Below are 22,052 nucleotides of genomic sequence, written 5' to 3' on the forward strand. Positions count from 1 at the left end.
CAGAGACTGCAGACATAGTAAAGGAGATGGTCAGAGACTACATACATTGTACAGGAGATGGTCAGAGACACATCAGTTCTGGGCAGACACAAACCTATGCTCAGAACACTAGTTCTAGACGGACACAAACAAGGAGAGAAGGAGGGAGAGGAGAACTCTGCCACTTCGGCGCCCCCGCCTCCTCAGGTGCCTGGGTGCAAAGCACCCTGTGCACCCTGCCTAGGATCGGCCCTGGTGACATCAGAGGTATGCCTCATGTTAAATGTTTATGCAAAAATAAAATAAAAAATTGCGTATACAAAGTGAAAAAAATAATAATTATAACCTAACATCAGTTCAAGAGCTTATATAGTTCTAGGGAATTACAATGGATACGAAAAAATAATAGTTTCCTAACAGAAAAATCTAAACATAATAAAGATATTTAAGGTAGATTGTCATTTGACTTTGAAACATTTCAGGCACTAGGTATGCTTGTTGCGATAGGCCATATCGACATGTACATTTTTATTACTAGGTTTTGATCGGGGTATAGGGCAGAGATGGATGCTTGTGTAGAGGTCGCTAAGCAATGATGGATTGACCTTGCAAATGGATGCTCTAATGAAGCAAAAGGGATATAAAAAATAGGACATGTCCTACTTTCCACCTATTTTATCATCCATTTCTGTAACTACCCTTGTAGGCTTACTGCCGATTAGGCCAAAATAAAAAATTACCTTTTCCCAGCCATTCATCTCTCATACATTCCAAGATTGGAAACCAAAACAGAGAACAGATGCAAATAAAAAGTCTTGAATCCATGTAGACATATTACTCTTCCTCTAAGTGATTAGCCACGTTACATTTCTCAAATATGCCATCGCTGAGAGATGATAACGTTTTTACGATGCACTGCAATAGCTAGAAAATCAAATATTGACTAGATTTGCATTTTACAACTTTCTCAAAGATCATGCTTCTTCTGAAGAATCATATTAGACCGTTGATTAAATAATTTATGATGATCTGCTAGAGTTCCTTGCTAATTTAAGACATTGTCTTCCTGTAATTTCTTGCACATGTAGACCAGGGCACAAAATAAGGTTACTTCAAAAATTAACTCGGACTTTTAAGGCATGGAAACAATGGAGAAGTATATATAAAAAAAATAAGGATTTATTGAAAAAAGTACCGTATTTTCCGGCGTATAAGACGACCTTTTGGATGCAAGAAAATGCATCCAAAGTCGGGGGTCATCTTATACGCCGGTGACAGTCTCCGTCAGGCTGCGGGCATCCATGATTTAAAAGCCGCGCCTCCTCCTCAGACAGTTCCGTGATAGGTGGAGCACAAATTTTCCCAGCAGGGCCTCTGATCAGTGTTCCGCCTATCACGGATGCCTTCTCATCCACGGACGAGAGGACACCTGTGATAGGCGGAACACTGAACAGAGGCACTGCTGGGAAAATTTGTGTTCCGCCTATAACGGAACAGTCTGAGGAGAAGGCGCGGCTTTTGAATCATGGATGCCCGCAGCCTGGAAGCCAGAATCTGCAACTAAATAAGGTAGGGAGATCGTCTTGGCCGGCACAGTGGGGGCAAGTGATGGCACAGTGGGGGAAAGTGATGGCACAGTGGGGGAAAGTGATGGCACAGTGGGGGCAAGTGATGGCACAGTGGGGGCAAGTGATGGCACAGTGGAGGCAAGTGATGGCACAGTGGAGGCAAGTGATGGCACAGTGGAGGCAAGTGATGGCACAGTGGGGGCAAGTGATGGCACAGTGGTGGCAAGTGATGGCACAGTGGGGGCAAGTGATGGCACAGTGGGGGCAAGTGATGGCACAGTGGGGGCAAGTAATGGCACAGTGGGGGCAAGTGATGGCACAGTGGAGGCATGTAATGGCACAGTGGAGGCATGTAATGTAATGGCACAGTGAGATTTAAAAAAAGCCTGTTTCTGTCAGCGGTTGTTCCGGCTACCCCTCAGCTTCCAGAAAGACTAGTAAGAAGGGGGTAGTCTTATACAGTGAGTATATCCCAAAACCAACATTTTCCATGGAAAAATAGGGGGTCGTCTTATATGCCCAGTCGTCTAATACGCCGGCAAATATGGTACATAATATATAGCAGCATTCAAGAATTAAAAATCCTATACAATAATATAAATTATATAAATTGTGAACTGAGCCCTTGTGTGTCTACGTGTTTTCGCTGTTGGGCTTCTTCAGGACAACGATCAAGGTTCAAAAGGAATAATAAAGAAAGAACAAGTCTCACTATCTTACACTGGATTGAACCTCATATACACAATCTGGTAAATAGGAAATTGTCACAATATAGGAAAATTCCACAAGATTGTAAGGACGGTGTGCAGAACACAGAAGTCCAGTGGTATACAGGATACCACAAGTCTGTAAAACACCTTCAGATAACTCCCAATCTTAACATTGGTTTCACAATAATAATGAACTGAGATTAGAACAGGGGCAGTATGGAGACCAGGGTTCCTCAACCAGGGTTCCTCAACCAGGGTTTCTCAACCAGGGTTCCCTCAAACCCTAGGGTTCCTTCAGAGGATGATAGGGCTTCCTTGAGCAATGAGCAATGTCTGTCTTTTCGAGGTTTTCCAAATGACACTATTGTTTTTCTTAGCTATTTGTACGGGGAAGAACTCTTCTCAAAGGCCACAAAAGGAGCACTCTTCCCACTGACCATCACACTAATGTATCATGTGCTGTAGATATAGTAACCGGAAAGATAGCTCAAAAGTTCCACAGCATTGAAAATGTTGAATGTAGGAAGCGTTGAAAAAATGTTGACGATTGAAGGTTGAATGAAAGGCTGATGTAGACCAACATTTACAACAACTTCACACTTCTTTTATTAACTGTATGTCAGCCCAGATAACTGTAGACATAGGTCACAAAACACTGTCCATTCGCTGCTGGTTGGTGCCATCTTGTCTCCGACTCCAAAAAGGTATATCAAGGAGGCTTTTGCGTTTTCAGGGCTCCTGGGACTTCCAGGTCCACTAGGACATTCATTGGGAGTTACAGAATTCCTGCCAGTACTTCGAATGCTGCTCACAGAATCCCTGCCAGGACTTCCAGTTCCCTGCTAGTACTACCTATTGCACCAACAAAATCTTTCAATGCTGTTTACAGAAACCCTGCCAGGACTTCCAGTGTCCCTGCCAGTACCTCCTATGGCACTCACAGAATCCTCCAATGCTGCTCACAGGATCCCTGCTAGGACTTCCTATGGCACCCACAAAATCTTCCAATGCTGCTTACAGAATCCCTGCCAGGACTTCCAGTATCCCTGCCAGTACCTCCTATGGCACCCACAGAATCCTCCAATGCTGCTCACAGAATCCCTGCCACGACTTCCAGTATCCCTGCCAGTACCTCCTATGGCACCCACAGAATCCTCCAATGCTGCTAGGACTTTCAGTATCCCTGCCAGTACTTCCTATGGCACCCACAAAATCTTCCAATGCTGCTCACAGAATCCCTGCCACGACTTCCAGTATCCCTGCCAGTACCTCCTATGGCACCCACAGAATCCTCCAATGCTGCTAGGACTTTCAGTATCCCTGCCAGTACTTCCTATGGCACCCACAAAATCTTCCAATGCTGCTCACAGAATCCCTGCCAGGACTTCCAGTATCCCTGCCAGTACCTCCTATGGCACCCACAGAATCCTCCAATGCTGCTAGGACTTTCAGTATCCCTGCCAGTACTTCCTATGGCACCCACAAAATCTTCCTACGTCTATGGCACCCACAAAATCTTCCAATGCTGCTCACAGAATCCCTGCCAGGACTTCCAGTATCCCTGCCAGTACCTCCTATGGCACCCACAAAATCTTCTAATGCTGCTCACAGAAATCTCCGTCAGGAATTTTAATGGTACTCACACAAAGGACAGCGAGTGCTCCTTTCTCTCAGACCGAGAGGAGCATTTAAACATTAGCCCTGGAGTTGGCTAGTGCTACGTCTTCTCACCAGGTAATCCTTGTTTCATGAGATTGCCTGACTATTGCTGACCTGGATTGTCCTGACTGCTCCTTGTTTGCCACCTGCCTCGACCTCTACCTGTATACAACTTCTCTCTTGATCGTAGCCTGCCTCAACCCCTGACTGGACTTGACTATACTCTTGATGGTTCACTAGTGTACAGTGTAGGCTCCTTGTCCCCAATCACCCCTTGGTGGGGGGGATCCTGGGACCCACAACTTGGTATTAGCATGCAGCGAAACCCATTTCCACTAGCAGAGGCTCTGGTAAAAAAACAGTTGGTGCTTAGACTCCAAGCCCCAGGTGAGCCTGAGCATAGGGTCATAATCATAACAGAAGCATTGGGATTTCAAAGCTTATTCATTTTGTGAGCATGGAAAGGCCATAATCATTTGATGAGATAATTTGCTCAGGTAAGGATGCTGGTGTGGAATTGGGCTTACCTTCAGTGAGAAGATGAACAAATATAAGACCAGTGGTTAAAAGTCCAGAGGTGCTTTAATTTTTCATAAAATAATCATATAACACCCAATGCGTTTCGGGCCAAACATGCTTTCCTTTATCAGGGCTCAATGATATCTGTTTGATGTTTGAATGGACTCAGAGAAGCACAGGGATGGACTGGCCATTGGAACTACAGGGAGTTTCCCGGTGGGCCGATGGCTCAGTGGGCCGACTTCAGTGACAGCGGGCCGCCGCCCCCCTCCGCTCCTCTGTCCTCCCTTCCTGCAGCGCTCACCTCCTCTCCCTCCCCACAGCGTTCACCTGGGGGACAAAGAAGCAGTGGAGGACCAGAGGAGCAGGGGGGACGACAGAGGAGCATGGGGGGGGACAGACAGCTGACTCAACAGCTATGGCCTGGGAGTTTCTCACTTCTGCCTAATCTTGTCCCATAAGGGGGGGCACCAAACTGATTCTTTGCCCCGGGTGAAATAATGTCTAGCTTCCCCACTGGTACTGCCTATAAGAGTACCAGTACCAGCCGTTCTACTCTAACAAAGTAGAATGGCTAGTGGCTAGTGAAGGGGGAGAGGGGGCTTGGGTGGCCGGGGGGGTGCAGGAGTTATCCGGCCGCCATGGAAGAGACCTCTCAAAGTGTGCCAGTCTGGATGAATTCCAGGGCCAAATTTTTGTCCCAGTCCAGCCCTGGAGAAGCATATGCCAGATAAGGCATTTGTCAGGAATCTGCAGCAAGAATGGACAGATCTGCATGGCTAGACTTAGAAACTGAGACCAGACCATATACAGTAAAGTAAATTCATTAAAAGTAAAACAAAAGACATGCACACATCAGCAAACAGCAAGATAAAAATACAAATGACCAACAACCATATAACCAAACTTTGGCAGCCTAAAAACTAACTATACAGTATATACAAGATGAGGAGCACAGGTCACAGGAAATACTGGAGATGCAAGAAAGGGGGAACCAGGACTGGGATCAGGAACAAGGGGAGCAGATATAAGGCAGGGGGGTGCAGGATAAAGGATGCAGAACGAGAGCAAGATCCAGACAAATGGCAGCAGCATCGGACTTAGCATAGCAAGCAAAGCAAACACTGATGAGAGGTGTATCAGCAAAAGAGGGACTTAAGTACCCTTTCAGCAACCAGCATCAGATTACTAGGAACTGCTGCTTGCTGCTGGGAGACACCCGCTGGTGGACACTGGAACTACAACTTTCTATCTGGGTAACCACATTGCCACCAGCAGGTGAATCAGGACCATTACAATTGAAAGTGAATCTGATTGGGTAAAATTATACCAGTAAAATGGCTGCAACAAAACAAAAATCCTGTTTTTGATATCAACAACCCACAACAATGGGATCTTGCTCATGCCCTTTCATGGCACTCTCTCCTGATCCCTGCTCACAGTTTCTGCGGATAACTCAAAGCTTTGCTGGGAGCCGAGAGAACATTGACATAATAGAGGGGGTCTTGAGCAGTGGGAAACCTGAATGATTCGACACTCCAGAAGGTGTCGATTTTTTTTTTCAAAAGTAAAACATGGACTTCGACTGGGCATAGAGGCCATAAAGGGGGCTTGGTGAGTACTTCTTACTGATGACTTGAGCTCTAAAAGAAAAGGGTCACATGGTATAGCTAAGTTAGAGGTTTTTGTATTGTTTCAAATTTATATATATATATATATATATAAATATATATAACTAATAAGCCCAGTGGTATAATTATCTTTTGTGTTTCCCTAGGCCTGACTAAACTTTTGCACCTCCTAATTTAATATGACCCACCCTTCCTGTCAAGGCCACACCGATTCCAGTTTAAGATTCACCCTGTCACCTGTAGGCCACACCCCTTCTTCTTTAGGCTCCACCTATTCCTCTTAGAGCTTTGCCTCTTCCTCTCTCTACATTAAAAGTGGATACCAAGTGCCAAAGCATATCAGTACCCATCAGTGCAGACTCATCAGTGCCCATCAGTGCAGCCTATCAGTGCCCATCAGTGCAGCTTATCAGTGCCCATCAGAGCAGTCCTATCAGTGCAGTCTATAAGTACCCATCAGGGCAGCTTATCAGTGCCCATGAGTGCAGCATCATCAGTACCCATCAGTGGCGCCTCATCAGTACCCATCCGTTGTTCAGCCTATCAGTGCCCATCAGTGCAGCCTCTCAGTGCCCCTCAGTGCAGCCTATCAGTGCAGCTTCATCAGTGCCCATCGGTGCAGCTTTATCAGCAATTGGATGAAGAGAAAATTCTTGACAGCCGCACTCAAAAATCAATGGGGTAGATTCAGATAGATTAGCGGATCTTTAGATCCGCGTAATCTATCTGATTTACGATCCGCCGGCGCAAGTTTGAGAGGCTAGTGCTGTATTCAGAAAGCACTTACTTCAAAACTTGCGGCGGCGGATCGTAAATCCCCCGGCGGAATTCAAATTCCGCGGCTAGGGGGAGTGTAGTATTTAAATCAGGCGCATCCCCGCGCCGATTTAACTGCGCATGCGCCATCCGCAAATGTTCCCGGCGTGCATTGCTCCCAATGACGTCGCTAGGACGTCATTGGTTTCGGCGTGAGCGTAAATTACGTCCATCCGTATCCGCGAACGACTTACGCAAACGCCGTAAAAATTCAAAACTCGGCGCGGGAACGACGGCCATACTTAACATAGGATACGCCGCATATAGCAGGGTAAACTATCCGCCGGAAAAAGCCGAACGCAAACGACGTAAAAAAAAAGCGACGGGCGGGCGTTCGTTTCTGAATCAGCGGATCTCCTCATTTGCATATTCGTCGCAAATAAAACACGAAACGCCACCTAGCGGCCAGCGGGAGATTGCAGCCTAAGATCCGACGGTGTAAGTCACTTACACCTGTCGGATCTAAGGGAGATCTATGCGTAACTGATTCTATGAATCAGCCGCATAGATCCGACCGTTGGATCTCAGAGATACGCCGTCATATCTCTATCTGAATCTGCCCCAATGCCTTTATTTAAAAAAAGAGATGATAATCAAAAAAATACAAGCCACAGCAAACAGCGGAATACAGGAACTGACGCGTTCCACACTCTCAAAAGTGCTTATTCATAGCCCATGATCTGACATTCGCGGTGATACCTCACATGTGTGGGACGATCCTGGTTTACTTACATTCGGGACTGACACACACGTTCGCCTTTGCGCGCTAGTACCAGGGGACGGGAGCGCCTATTTTTTTTTTATTATTATTTTTATATATATATATATATATAAATTACACTGTTGCTCTAAATTTCCTTAATTTTTTGCTCACTATTGCTGTGACAAGTAATGTAAACATCCCTTGTGACAGCAATAGGACAGGTATTCTTTATGACCCCAAATCCCTCCTTTACACTCAAAAGCATTGAAAACACCACCAAGATTTGTGTTTTTGAATACTTTTGATTTTTTTAAACTGGCGCCTTTAAGGGTCCGGTAAACCGGAAGTGATGTCATGACGTTGCTTCCAGATTACCATATCCAAGCCCTGATCAAAGTCAATTCAGGCTCCGTTTGGGTCTCCGGCCAGCTGACGGATGTGACGGCTGGTTGCTCGGGTCTGGAGTGGCTTCTTAGCTGCAATGGTTGTTTTAACATCATCTTTTATATTTTACCCAAAAAATCAGGTTATGTATTGTGTTTTTTACATAAAAATTCAAAAGGTGTATGACATAACATGACTACGTGACACAAAAAAAATTGCGATACCCGCCAATTTATTCTCTAGGGCCTCTGCGTTAAAAACATTGATAATGTTTGGGGGTTTCGAAGAAACCTTTTTTTTTTTTGTCAATTACTTTTTATTGGAATTTTATAATCTAATAGGTAGATTCAGGTAGAGTTAGGCCGGCTTATCAGTAAATAAGTCGACCTAACTCAGAATCTACGCCGACGTATGTTTAAGTGTATGCTCAAACAGAGATACGCTTAAACATATCTAAGATAAGACGGCTTGCACCGTCCTATCTTAGATTGCAATATTTTGGATGGCCGCTAGGTGGCGCTTCCATTGCGGTCGGAGTAGAATATGTAAATGAGTTGATACGCCGATTCACGAACGTACGCCCGGCCGCCGCAGTTGATTTACGCCGTTTCCGTAAGGCATTAGCAGGCCTAAAGTTATTCCATCTATTAGGTGGAATAACAATGTTAAAGTATGGCCGCCGTTCCCGCCGGAGATTCGAATTTTTTACGTCGTTTGCGTAAGTCGTCCGTGAATCGGGATTTACGTCGTTTACGTCCACGTCGAAATCAATATGCCCGCGCGGCGTACGTAGCCGCAATGCACACTGGGATATGTAGGCGCCTGGCGCATGCGCAGTTAAAAAAAACGTAAAAAACGTGAGGTCAAGCCTCATTACCATCAAACACGCCCCCCTCCAAGTCATTAGGCTACGCCGTCTTAGATTAGCAGGCAAGTATATTGAGAATCATTACTAGCCTAGCTAATTTACGGCGGCGTAGCCTAAACACGCTAAGCTACGCCGCCGTAACTTTAATCCAATGTACCTGAATCTACCTCTAAGAAACTTTTTGGCAAAAAAAAAAAAATACTGATTGTTACAGTACATGTAAAGAAAAAATGGCAGAAAAGACCTGGGGGTCAAGTGGATAATATTGGACAGATTCAAGTTCGCGGCACCAACATCCTGGCACCCGCACCATTGTGTTGCCCTAGCAGTCCCTGTCTCCACCACCAGGGGGTGCTCAGATGGGAATTGTGGAAGAGAACACTCTTATCACCTCCATTACCACCAACAGATAGGTGACACACATATATTTCTGAAGAAATCAGCAGCTCTGAGACATTTAACCACTTAAGGACCGCCTCCTGCACATATACGTCGGCAGAATGGCACGGCTGGGCACATCAACGTATATATACGTCCTGTACTTGTACCCAGCCGTGGGTCGTGGCGCGCTCCGCGACCCGGTCCGAAGCTCCGGGACCGGGATCGCGGGTCCCACGGAACCGATCGCCGCTCGAGTGCGGCGATCGTTCCCCGGAGCTGAAGAACGGGGAGAGCCGTGTGTAAACACGGCTTCCCCGTGCTTCACTGTGGCGGCGTATCGATCGTGTCATCCCCTTTATAGGGGAGACACGATCGATGACGTCACACCTACAGCCACACCCCCTTACAGTAGTAAACACATACAAAGTGAACCCTAACTCCTACAGCGCCCCCTGTGGTTAACTCCCAAACTGCAATTGTCATTTTCACAATAAAGAATGCATTTTAAATGCATTTTTTGCTGTGAAAATGACAATGGTCCCAAAAATGTGTCAAAATTGTCCGAAGTGTCCGCCATAATGTCGCAGTCACGAAAAAAATCGCTGATCGCCGCCATTAGTAGTAAAAAAAATAAAAAAAATTAAAATGCAATAAAACTATACCCTATTTTGTAAACACTATACATTTTGCGCAAACCAACCGATAAACGATTATTGCGATTTTTTTTACCAAAAATAGGTAGAAGAATACGTATCGGCCTAAACTGAGGAAAAAAAAATGTATATATGTTTTTGGGGGATATTTATTATAGCAAAAAGTTAAAAATATTCAAAATTGTCGCTCTATTTTTGTTTATAGCGCAAAAACTAAAAACTGCAGATGTGATCAAATACCACCAAAAAAAGCTCTATTTGTGGGGAAAAAAGGATGCAAATTGTATTCGGGAGCCACGTCGCACGACCGCGCAATTGTCTGTTAAAGCGACGCAGTCCCGAACTGTAAAAACACCTTGGGTCTTTAGGCAGCATATTGGTCCGGGGCTTAAGTGGTTAAACACAAATAACGTGCCAATATCTGAATACCAAAAAATATTTAAATGGAAGAGTACCTGACAATCCTGATGTGTCAGCTTTGGGGAGGTGACGCGCCTTCAGCACCACCACTGTTAAGGTGTTTGTAGTAGACTGGTAACAGAGAGAGATCAGCAATTCTCCACGTCCTGCCGACTTCTGCAATCAAAGAAAGACATTCCGTTAAACTTGCAGTTCCCGACATATAACACAAGGAACAAGTGAAAGCTGCTCCAGGTGAGCAAGTCTTTGGGTAATCCCCACTTTTTGGAAGCCTATCTAACCTGATCCCACTGGATCTCCAGCGGCGGAAGCTCTGCAGAGGACACGGCCAACAACGGATGTGAAACTAATGGGAAGAGACGTCACCCATAGAGTTACTATGGAGCTTTCGTTGTCCTCTGTCTCCTCTGCACCCGCCGACACAGAGAAGCCGCGGCTGACAGCTCAGCGTGGGATCCGGTCAGATCGTCTTCCAGAAAGGTATGTACTGTGGAACCTTGGATTGTGAGTAAAATCCGTTCCAGGAGAATGCTTGTAATACAAAGCACTCGCATATCAAAGCGAGTTTCCCCATAGAAGTCAATGGAAACAAAGATAATTTGTTCCGCATTGACTTCTATGGCATGCAATACAGCATGTGGCCAGAGGTGGGGGGGGGCGCCGGAGAGCCTTGGAAATACCCAGAGGGCCATATTCTCAGAAGAGTTACGACGGAGTATCTCAGGATACTCCATCGTATCTCTCTTTTTTGACCCGGGTATCTATGCGAGTGATTCCTAGAATCATTTTCGCGTAGATACGCTGAAGATCCGACATGTGTAAGTCACTTACACTGTCGGATCTTAAATGTAATTTGCCGCCGGCCGCTAGGTGGCGTTTACGTTCAGGTCTCATTTGTTTATGCAAATGAGCCTGATACGCCGATTCCCGAACGAAATCGCGTTGCGTAACCGTCGCTTACGTCGTTTGCGTAAGCGTAAGGTTACCCCTGCTATATGAGGGGTAACCTTACGCCAGTCCCACGTATGCCATGTTAAGTATGGCGTCGGGTCCGCGTCGTCTTTTCCCGTCGGGTACGTCGTTTTCCTAAGTCGTTCTTGAATACGACTTTATGTCAATGTCGCACACGCCGGCGTCATTGACGTTTTCCGTTGAGAACTGGAGCATGCGCACTGGGCTATTTTAAGCCCGGCGCATTCGCAGTTCGAACGGCACGGGGGCGCACTTAATTTAAATACAGGCCTTGGAATTACGCAGGGATACGCCGGGCCTTTTACACTACGCCGCCGCAAACTACGGAGCAAGTGCTTGAGGAATACGGCACTTGCTCCAGTAAGTTGCGGCGGCGTAGTGTAAATGGCTTACGCGATGCCGCCGCAGAAAGTACAAGAATATGGCCCAGGGACAGCACGGTTGATCTTAGAAACCCCCGGAAATGTTCGGAAACACTCGGGAACGGAGTATTTCCGAGTGATTTCAAGTATTTATGAAAAACCGAGTGTCACCGGCGCCCCCGCACCTCTGGCCACATGCGGTACTGCACACCCCGTTAGCTTGAATTCTACTAGTTTTGAGAGACCACACTTGCAAACCGAGTCAGAATTTAAAAAAAAGTTGCTCGTTATTCAAAACGCTCGTTAACCACGTTATCATAAATCAAGGTTCCACTGTATACTCGTTTTTTTCTTTACAGGGATAGAGGTTAGTGTTGGATCACCGGTGTCTATGGATGCAGGGATTTTAGTTTTTGCATGGACTTCCACTTTAACCCTTTGATCGCCCCTGATGTTAGCTCCTTCCCTGCCAGTGTCATTAGTACAGTGACAGTGCATATTTTTTAGTACTGATCACAGTATTGGTGTCACTGGTCCCCAAAAAGTGTCACTTAGGCCTCGTACACACGATAGGTTAACCAGAGGACAACGGTCTGATGGACCGTTCTCATCGGTCAAAACCAATCGTGTGTGGGCCCCATAGGTTATTTTACCATTGGTTAAAGAAAAGCCAACTTGCTTTAAATTTAACCTATGGATTGCTAACCGATAGGTCAAAAACCGATCGTTAGTAGGCACGACCATCGGTTAAAAATCCACGCATGCTCAGAATCAAGTCGACGCATGCTTGGAAGCATTGAACTTCGTTTTTTTCAGCACGTCGTTGTGTTTTACGTCACCGCGTTCTGACACGATCGTTTTTTTAACCGATGGTGTGTAGGCGCGACGGACCATCAGTCAGCTTCATCGGTTAACCTATGACAACGGTCCTTCAGACCGTTCTCATCGGATGGACTGATCGTGTGTACACGGCATTAGTGTTCAATTTGTCTGCCGCAATGTCGCAGTCCCGCTAAAAATCGCTGATCGCCACTATTACTGGTAACAATAAAAATAAAAATGCCATAAAAATATTCCATAGTTTGTAGATGTGATACGTTTTACGCAATTTTTTTTTTTTTTTTTTACCAAAAACATGTAGCAGAATACATATTGCGCTAAACTGATGAAGAAACTAGATTTTGAAAAATAAATAAATAATATTGCATACAGTATGTTTTACAGCAGAAAGTAAAAAATATTGGGGTAGATTCAGGAAAGAATTACGCCGGCGTATCCATAGATACGCCGCGTAATTCCAAAGCTGCGACGGCGTATCTACTTTCTGTATTCAGAAAGCTAGATACGCCGACATTAGCCTAAGATCCGACTGGCGTAAGTCTCTTACACCGTCGTATCTTAGGGTGCATTCTTACGCTGGCCGCTAGGGGCGCTTCCGTTGTTGTCGGCGTAGATTATGCAAATTAACTAGATACGCCGTTTACGTTAGGCTTTTTCGGCGTAAGGTTGTTCCTGCTATTAGGAGGCGCACGCAATGTTAAGTATAGACGTCGTTCCCGCGTCGAAATTTGAATTTTTTACGTTGTTTGCGTAAGTCGTTCGCGAATAGGGCTGGACGTAATTTACGTTCACGTCGAAACCAATACGTCGTTGCGCCGTACTTGGAAGCAATGCACACTGGGATATGTACACGGACGGCGCATACAAAACGTACAAAACGTCAATCACGTCAGGTCATCCATTATTTACATAAAACACGCCCCCCCCTTTCACATTTGAATTACGCGGGCTTACGCCGGCCCCATTTACGCTACGCTGCCACAAACTTATGGAGCAAGTGCTTTGTGAATACAGCACTTGCTCCTGTAAGTTACGGCGGCGTAGCGTAAATACGATACGCTGCACCGCCGTATCATTGCGGGCCCCTACCTGAATCTATCCCATTGTTTTTTTTCAGAATAGTCTGTCTTTTTTTGGTTATAGCGCAAAAAAATAAAACCGCAGAGGTGATCAAATACCACCGAAAGAAAGCTCTATTTGTGGGAAAAAAGAACATCAATTTTATTTGGGTACAGCATCGCACGACAGCGCAATTGTCAGTTAAAATAAAGCAGTGCCGTATGGCAAATGGGGGTAAAGCCTTCCGGAGCTGAAGTGGTTAAACATCAAGAATACAGAATTGTTAGAACTAACAGGCAAAACTTTTTTTTTTTTTGGATAGGGTGCAGAAGGATTAGAACGCCTGTCAGTTTTTATGGCTGTCTGTGCCCCTTTTGATGAGATTCATCCTCTCTATTTCTCCTGTTTAAAGCGGGAGTTCCACAGCAGATCGTTTTTTTTTTTTGGTTGCATTCAATGTGTTTGTAGATCACCAATTAGTACTCACTTGTTTGGTGACTTCAAACCTCCCCTGTTTTCGTGCAAAAGATGAACTTTTAAAATCAGCTCCATAAAGTTTCCATTTTGCTTGTGGGCATTGTGAAGCCCACAAGCAGAGGCAGCTCTAGGCTTTGTGAGGCCTTAGGCAAAACTTGACATGGGGCCCCACCCACGCCCCTGATGGGAAAAAGAATTCAAGGTGAAGAGCCTCTTCCCCACAACCCTGGCCGGTGGTTGTGGGGGTCTGCGGGCAGGGGGCTTATCGGAATCTGGAAGCCCCCTTTAACAAGGCGGCCCCCAGATCTTGCTCTTTAATAACTAAGGGGCGGGGACCACCCAGAGATGTCACCTGGTGAACCCGCCCCCTTGTGACATCATTGACTGAGGGCTGCCAGGTCATTGACGTCACAAGGGGTGGTGTCACCGATATTCACTGGTTGTTAGGGACGCTGGCGGCCCTGCTCCTGAGTCAGGGCTCTTAACCCCGCCTGAGCACAGCAGCGTTAAGGTCCCCTGTCCCTCAAAACTGGGGTAATGCATTGGGTAATTTAGGCGGCCGCGAGGCACCTGTGAGTGCGACTGCCTAATTTTCTGACTTCCTGGAAGCCGTGGACGGTGTTCTGCTGAAAAAGGCACCCCCGGCGAATAAGGACCCCCCCCCCTGTACTGCGCAGGCGCATCACGAACCTCAACGGAGTTTCCGAAAGTAGCCGAACATGTAGAGCTGCGAGTTAGCTCTACACGGCGCCTGCGCACCGACTAGGAGCCGCATAGAGCTGACTGCGCAGGCGCCGTGTAGAGCTAACTCGCAGCTCTACATGTTCGGCTACTTTCGGAAACTCCGTTGAGGTTCGTGACGCGCCTGCGCAGTACGGGGGGGGGGTTCCTTATCCGCCGGGGGTGCGTTTTTTCGGAAGGACATGACACATCTGGGCGAACTCCCAGATTACATTGCGCCTCAGGCTAGAAACGCCTACTCCCGCGGGAGTGAGTACCCGGAAGCTGGATCTAACCCAGGCAAAATACGGTATGTACAACATAACAAAACATTATCATTAAAAGTGAACGTAAAAGAAAATCCCAAATTTTGGGTTGTCCCCAGAAAAGTAATAGGGGGGAAATCTTCCAATTGGGACACTGGCTCTTGTGACCTGGGGTTCCCCAATGTATTCCCCCAATTTTCAGGGATTTCCTCTCACTTCCTGTTTTGGCTTAAGGAGAGGAAGTGAAGGGAAATCTCTGCAATGGGACACCGATGGTGAAACATAAACTGACAGGGGTTGTAACCCTCCCTTGCTCTATCCAAAATGAAAAAAAAATACAGTTTTGCCTATAGTTTACTAGTTCATCAAATGTACTTTTAACACCTTGCTGACCAGCTGCCATTGTTACACGGCGACAGGTTGGCATGGCAGCGCGAATCGCCCCAGCTGTGCGGCAGCCGCTTTAAGACCTATAGGTGCCACCGGAGCCGCTGGCGACCCGCGATCGCTCCAGAGAGAGACAGAACGGGAATCTGTCAATGTAAACAAGCAGATTCTCATTCTGTCAGGGAGGGCAGTAGAGAGAGATCTGCTGTTGCTAGTGATCAGGAACAGCGATCTCTCTCCTCCACCAGTCACTACACTTCCCCCATACAGTTAGAAACACTCCCAGGGAACACACTTAACCCCTTGATTGCCCCCCTAGTGTTACCCACTTCCCTGCCAGTGACATTTATACAGTAATCAGTGACTATTATTAGCTCTGACCGCTGTATAAATGTCAAAAGTTTTCGATTTGTCCGCCGCAATGTCGCTGTCCCGCTAAAAATAGCTGATTACCGCCATTACTATCATTTTTTTTTATTAATAATAAAAATGACATAAACCCATCCTCTATTTTGTAGACACTAGTAGGTAGATTCAGTAAGAGTTAGGCCGGCTTATCAGTAGATAAGCCGACCTAACTCAGAATCTACGCCGACTTATGTTTAAGTGTATTCTCAAACAGAGATACGCTTAAACATATCTAAGATACGACGGCTTGTGCCGTCCTATCTTAGGTTGCAATATTTCGGATGGCCGCTAGGTGGCGCTTCCATTGCGGTCGGCGTAGAATATGTAAATTAGTAGATACGCCAATTCACGAACGTACGCCCGGCCGCCGCAGTACATTTACGCCGTTTCCATAAGCCATTATCAGCCCTAAATGTATTCCATCTATTAGATGGAATAGCAATGTTAAAGTATGGCTGCCGTTCCCGCTTCGAGATTCGAAATTTTTACGTCGTTTGCGTCCACGTCAAAATCAATAGGCCCGTACGGCGTACTTAGCCGCAATGCACACTGGGAAATGTAGGCGCCGTGGGCATGCGCAGTAAAAAAGAAACGTCAAAAACGTAAGGTCAAGCCTTATTAACATAAAACACGCCCCTCTTACACACATTTGAATTCGGCGCCCTTACGCCCGCCCGCTTTAGGCTACGCCGCCGTAACTTAGCAGGTAAGTACATTGTGAATCATGTACTTGCCTAGCTAACTTACGGCGGCGTAGCCTAAACACGCTAAGCTACGCCGCCGCAAGTTTAAGCCTTTCTCTCTGAATCTACCTATATAACTTTTGCGCAAACTAATCAATACACCTAGGGTTAATAGCCAAATAGACAGCCTGACTGGAGTTATGGTGCAGTGCAAAAGGGGGCAGTGTGGGAGCTGTCTGGAGTAGGGTGACCACGTGTCCCGGATTGCCCGGGACAGTCCCGCATTTTGCAGGTCAGTCCCGGGCACATTCATTCCAGGACAATACAGTGTCCCGAAATGAAACTGGCACAGCCACCCCCTGGGCCAATCTGATGCCCCAAAAAAGGCCGTCACATCACCGCTTTACTCACTGACAGTACTTGTCTTAGCCGGGAATGCCTGGAGGAGCACAATCCCCGCCCCCTGCTTGTGATTGGAGAAATCATAAACCCCGCCTCTTGTGTCCAATCACTGTGTTGCGATTCGTTACAGCACAAGCTGATTTTTGGGAAGGGAGGGTGTCCCTGAATGGTAGTTTGGAAATGTGGTCACCCTAGTCTGGAGAGGGGTTTAGGTTAAGTAACCTTCCCTGTTCCTGTACCCCCTACACATTACTAGCTGTTACCCATGCAGAGGGGAAGCTTGGGGGCAGGGCCAACATAAGGTCATCCAGGGCAAAGATGCCAAACTATCCTCATTCATGGTGTGCAAGCTTAGGGGATCCTACACCCAGCAGTCACTCACTTCTTAAAGTCACTACTCCTATCAGCCTTGCAACAGAAGGAAGGCACCCCCATCCCTGCAGTAAACCCTTGTGCCCAGGGCAACCGTCCCTCCTACCCACCCCTCGTCCCGTCCCTGCTTTGGGGGTAATACAAGGGTAGATTTTTTACAAATTTCTGGAATTGGCCTTTCACCACTAGCCGACCAGCTCAGGTAGATATACTGCGCTAGGTCGGCTCTCCTACGCGGACCAACGTACCTGTACGTCGGTCCGTGCAAAGAGGATAGCAGGTGCGCAGCGGTAGCGTGCCCGCGGAGTCCGCAGACTCAAAGTCCGCCAGCGACCCGCAAATCGCTGTGTACAGAGGCAGAACGGGCCACTGCCTATGTAAATAAGGTGATTCCCTGTTCTGCCTGGCAGCCCATCCCCCTACAGTTAAAGCGGAAGTAAACCCATCCATAAAAACAGTTTCATTTACGGCACATGCCAGAAATGCTTCACTTTTATTGGTTGTGCTCTCAACCAAGCTGTCAAACCATCCAATGGCTGGTGTCATAACTGATCACATGTGCAGCATCATAGCAGTTGTAGATTAAACAGAGGCAAAGATGGCAGCTTCCTTGGCTGAAAACGATAGTGGGGTTTACTTATACTTTAAAACACACCTAGGGAACACAGTTAACCCCTTGATCGCTCCCTAGTGTTAACCCCCTCCATGCCAGTGTAATTTTTACATTGATTTTTATAGCTCTAATCAATGTAATAATGTCACTGGTCCCCAAAAACTTTCATTTGGGGTCAGATTTGTCCGCCGCAATGCCGCAGTGCCGCTAAAAATTACAGATCGCCACTATTACCGGTAGAAACAATTTTAAAAAGTCCCTAAATCTATCCCATAGTTTGTAGACACTTAGGGGCAGATCCACAAAAGTATTACGCCGGCGTATCTCTTGATACGCCGCGTAATTTCAAATTTTGCGCGTCGTATCTTTGTTTTGTATCTTCAAGACAAGATACGACGGCATCTGGCCTCGATCCGACAGGCGTACGTCTTAGTACGCTGTCGGATCTACGCTGCAACTTTTCGGCGGCCGCTAGGTGGTCGTTTCCTTCGAATTCTGCGTCGAGTATACAAATTAGCTAGTTACGGCGATCCACAAACGTACGTCCGGCTGGCGCATTTTTTTTTACGTCGTTTGCGTTCTGCTTTTTTCGGCGTATAGTTAAAGCTACTGTTATGAGGCGTACTCAATGTTAAGTATGGCCGGCGTTCCTGCCTCGCATTTTGAATTTTTTACGTTGTTTGCGTAAGTCGTTCGCGAATAGGGCTTTGCGTAGAATGACGTTCACGTCGTAAGCATTGGCTTGTTGCGGGTTAATTTTGAGCATGCGCACTGGGATACCCCCACGGACAGCGCATGCGCAGTTAAAAAAAACACCATTTACGTCGGGTCAAGACGTATTTACATAAAACACGCCCCCATCACATCCATTTGAATTGCGCACCCTTACGCAGCCAAAGTTACACTACGCCGCCGTAACCGTAACTTACAGCGCAAATTCTTTGAGGATACAAAAAAAATGTAAGTTACGGCGGCGTAGTGTATCAGAGATACGCTACGCCGGACGGATAGAAGCGCCGCGCTTCGTGGATCTGGCCCTATAACTTTTGCGCAAACCAATCAATATACGCCAAAAATATGTAGAAGAATATATATTGGCCTAAACAGAGGAAAAAATGTGTTTATATTTTTTTGGGGATATGTATTATAGCAAAAAGTTTTTTTTTTTCAATTAATTAAATTAATTTAGGTTGTTAGGCTAGCTACCATAACTCCAGTATCCTTTTCTTCAGCGGGCGGTCCTCTACAAGATAAAAGTGGTCTCTGCGGCGGATTCGCTGTGAGATCACTTTTATCAGCGGCGGGAGAGGGCCCCCTCCCTCCCACCGCTCTCCAGTGCCCTCCGCCGCTTACCAGAGCCGTCGATAGCGGCGGAGGAGATCCAGCCCTATCCCTTGCTGTGTGTGGAGACGAGTGAGGGGATTTCAAATGTCAATTTTTTTTTTTTTTTTATTATTGCATTTAAGTCCAAATATGAGATCTTTTTGACCCCAGATCTCATACTTAAAGCGGGGGTTCACCCTTAGAGGGCACTTTTCCCCCTTCGCTTCCTGCTCGTTATTACTAGGGGAATCGGCAATTTATTTTAAAATATGTGCAGTACTTACCCGTTTACGAGACGCATCCTCTCCGTCGCTTCCGGGTATGGGCTTCGGGAATGGGCGGTCCTTCTTGATTGACAGGTTTCCGAGAGGCTTCCGACGGTCGCATCCATCGCGTCACGATTTTCCGAAAGAAGCCGAACGTCGGTGCGCAGGCGCAGTATAGAGCCGCACCGACGTTCGGCTTCTTTCGGCTACGAGTGACGCGATGGATGCGACCGTCGGAAGCCTCTCGGAAAGCTGTCACTCAAGAAGGAACGCCCGCTCCCGAAGACCCATACCCGGAAGCGACGGAAGAAGATGCAGCTCGAAAACGGGTAAGTACTGCACCTATTTTAATATAAATAGCCGATTCCCCTAGACCGAACGAGCAGGAAGCTAAGGGGAGATTTTTTTTTTTTTTTTAAATGGGTGAACTCCCGCTTTAAGAGTTCCTGTCATGCTTTTTTTCTATTACAAGGGATGTTTACATTCCTTGTAATAGGAATAAAAGTGACCCACTTTAAAAAAAAAAACACTTTCAAAATCCATAAAATCAAGTAAAATAAATAAGAAAAAAAAAATTTAAGTGCCCCGTCCCGACGAGCTCAGGCGCAGAAGCGAACGCATACGTGAGTAGTGCCTGCATATGAAAGCGGTGTTCAAACCACACATGTGAGGTATCGCCGCGATCGGTAGAGCGAGAGCAATAATTCTAGCCCTAGACTTCCTCCGTAACTCAAAACATGCAACCTGTAGCTTTTTTTAAACGTTGCCTATGGAGATTTTTAAGGGTAAAAGTTTGACGACCATTCCACGAGCGGGCGCAATTTTGAAGCGTGACATGTTGGGTATCAATTTACTCGGCGTAACATTATCTTTCACAATATAACAAAAAAAATTGGGCTAATTTTACTGTTGTCTTATTTTTTAATTAAAAAAACTGCGCTTGTAAGACCGCTGCGCAAATACGGTGTGACAAAAAGTATTGCAATGCCTGCCATTTTATTCTCTAGGGTGTTAGAAAATAAATTATAATGTTTGGGGGTTCCAAGTCATTTTCTAGCAAAAAAAAAAAACGTGTTTTTAACTTGTAAACACCGAGTCTGAAAAAGAGGCTTGGTCTTAAAGTGGTTAAAGGGAAAAAAAAAACGAACCTTTACAACCCCTTTAATCCCAAAGGGAAACTATTAATTAATCCCAGAGGGAGTTTAACTCTGCAACTGGCTTAAAAGAACAGGTGCTGCTATATGTTCTTTTTTTCCCCCCCTAATTTAATAAAAATGGCTTATTACGACCGTGTTAGCACAGTGTTGAGCTGCATAGTAATGGGAGCCAAAGTGTAGATGACTTGACACAAACACCTACCGTATTTTCCGACGTATAAGACGACTTTTTGGATGCAAAAAAATACATCCAATGTCGGGAGTCGTCTTATACGCCGGTGACAGTCTCCGTCTGCTGCGGGCATCCATGATTTAAAAGCCGCACCTTCTCCTCAGAGTGTCCTGTGATAGGCGGAACACAAATCTTCCCAGCAGCGCCTCTGTTCTGTGTTCCTCCTATCACAGATGCCTTCTCATCCTCGGACGAGATGAGAAGACGTCCGTGATAGGCGGAACACAGAACAGAGCCGCTGCTGGGAAAATTTGTGTTCCGCCTATCACAGGACAGTCTGAGGAGAAGGCGCGGCTTTCAAATCATGGACGCTCGCAGCAGACGGAGACTGTCACGGCCTGGAAGTCAAATCAGCAAAACGTGAGTGAGTGATGGCACTGTTCGCACAGTGGTGGGACAGTGGGGGGCAAGTGATGGCACAGTGGTGGGCAAGTGATGGCACAGTGGGGTAGATTCAGGTACCTTTGCGCAGTTTTTACGGAGGCGCAGGGCAACGTTTTTCTGCGCTACCCGCGATTCACGGAGCTGTAGCTCAGTAAATTGCGTGGGCGCTCCGGCAAAATGCCCGGCGTAAGCGCGAGCAATTTAAATGATCCCGTAGGGGGCGGGAATCATTTAAATTAGGCGCGTTCCCGCGCCGATCATAGAGCGCATGCTCCGTCGGGAAACTTTCCCGACGCGCATTGCGGCAAATGACGTCGCAAGGACGTCATTTGCTTCAAAGTGAACGTGAATGGCGTCCAGCGCCATTCACGATTCACTTACGCAAACTACGTAAAGTTCAAATTTCGCGACGCGGGAACGACGGGTATACGTAACATTGGCTGCCCCTGCTAATAGCAGGGGCAGCCTTACGCGAAAACCGCCGTACGCAAACGACGTAAACTGCGTACGCAGGGCTCGCGTAACGTTGTGAATCGGCGTTAGTATGCAATTTGCATACTATACGCTGAGCTCAACGGGAACGCCACCTAGCGGCCATCGCAAGAATGCAGCCTAAGATATGCGGGCATAAGAGCCTTATGCCACGCATATCTTAGGCTGCAGTCGGCGTAACGAGGTTCCTGAATCAGGAGCATTTGTTACGCCGGCGCAAGTAAGCAATTGCGCTGCGTAACTATGGTTATGCCGGCGCAATTGCTCTCTGAATCCGGGCCAGTGGGGGCAAGTGATGGCACAGTGGGGGCAAGTTCAGGCACAGTGGGGGCAAGTGACGGCACAG

At 46.6% G+C, this 22,052-nt stretch overlaps 1 protein-coding gene across 1 annotated transcript in view; it reads right to left on the reverse strand.

Annotated features, from left to right (window-relative positions):
- Nucleotides 1–22,052, reverse strand: part of SYT4 (synaptotagmin 4) — a 76,984-nt gene that overhangs the window by 32,379 nt on the left and 22,553 nt on the right. The window contains 1 exon segment of the mRNA XM_040336138.1: nucleotides 10,327–10,447. Coding sequence (XP_040192072.1) covers nucleotides 10,327–10,447 — 121 coding nt within the window.

This window comes from Rana temporaria, chromosome 1 (genome assembly GCF_905171775.1).
Source record: "Rana temporaria chromosome 1, aRanTem1.1, whole genome shotgun sequence".
NCBI lineage: Eukaryota > Metazoa > Chordata > Amphibia > Anura > Ranidae > Rana > Rana temporaria.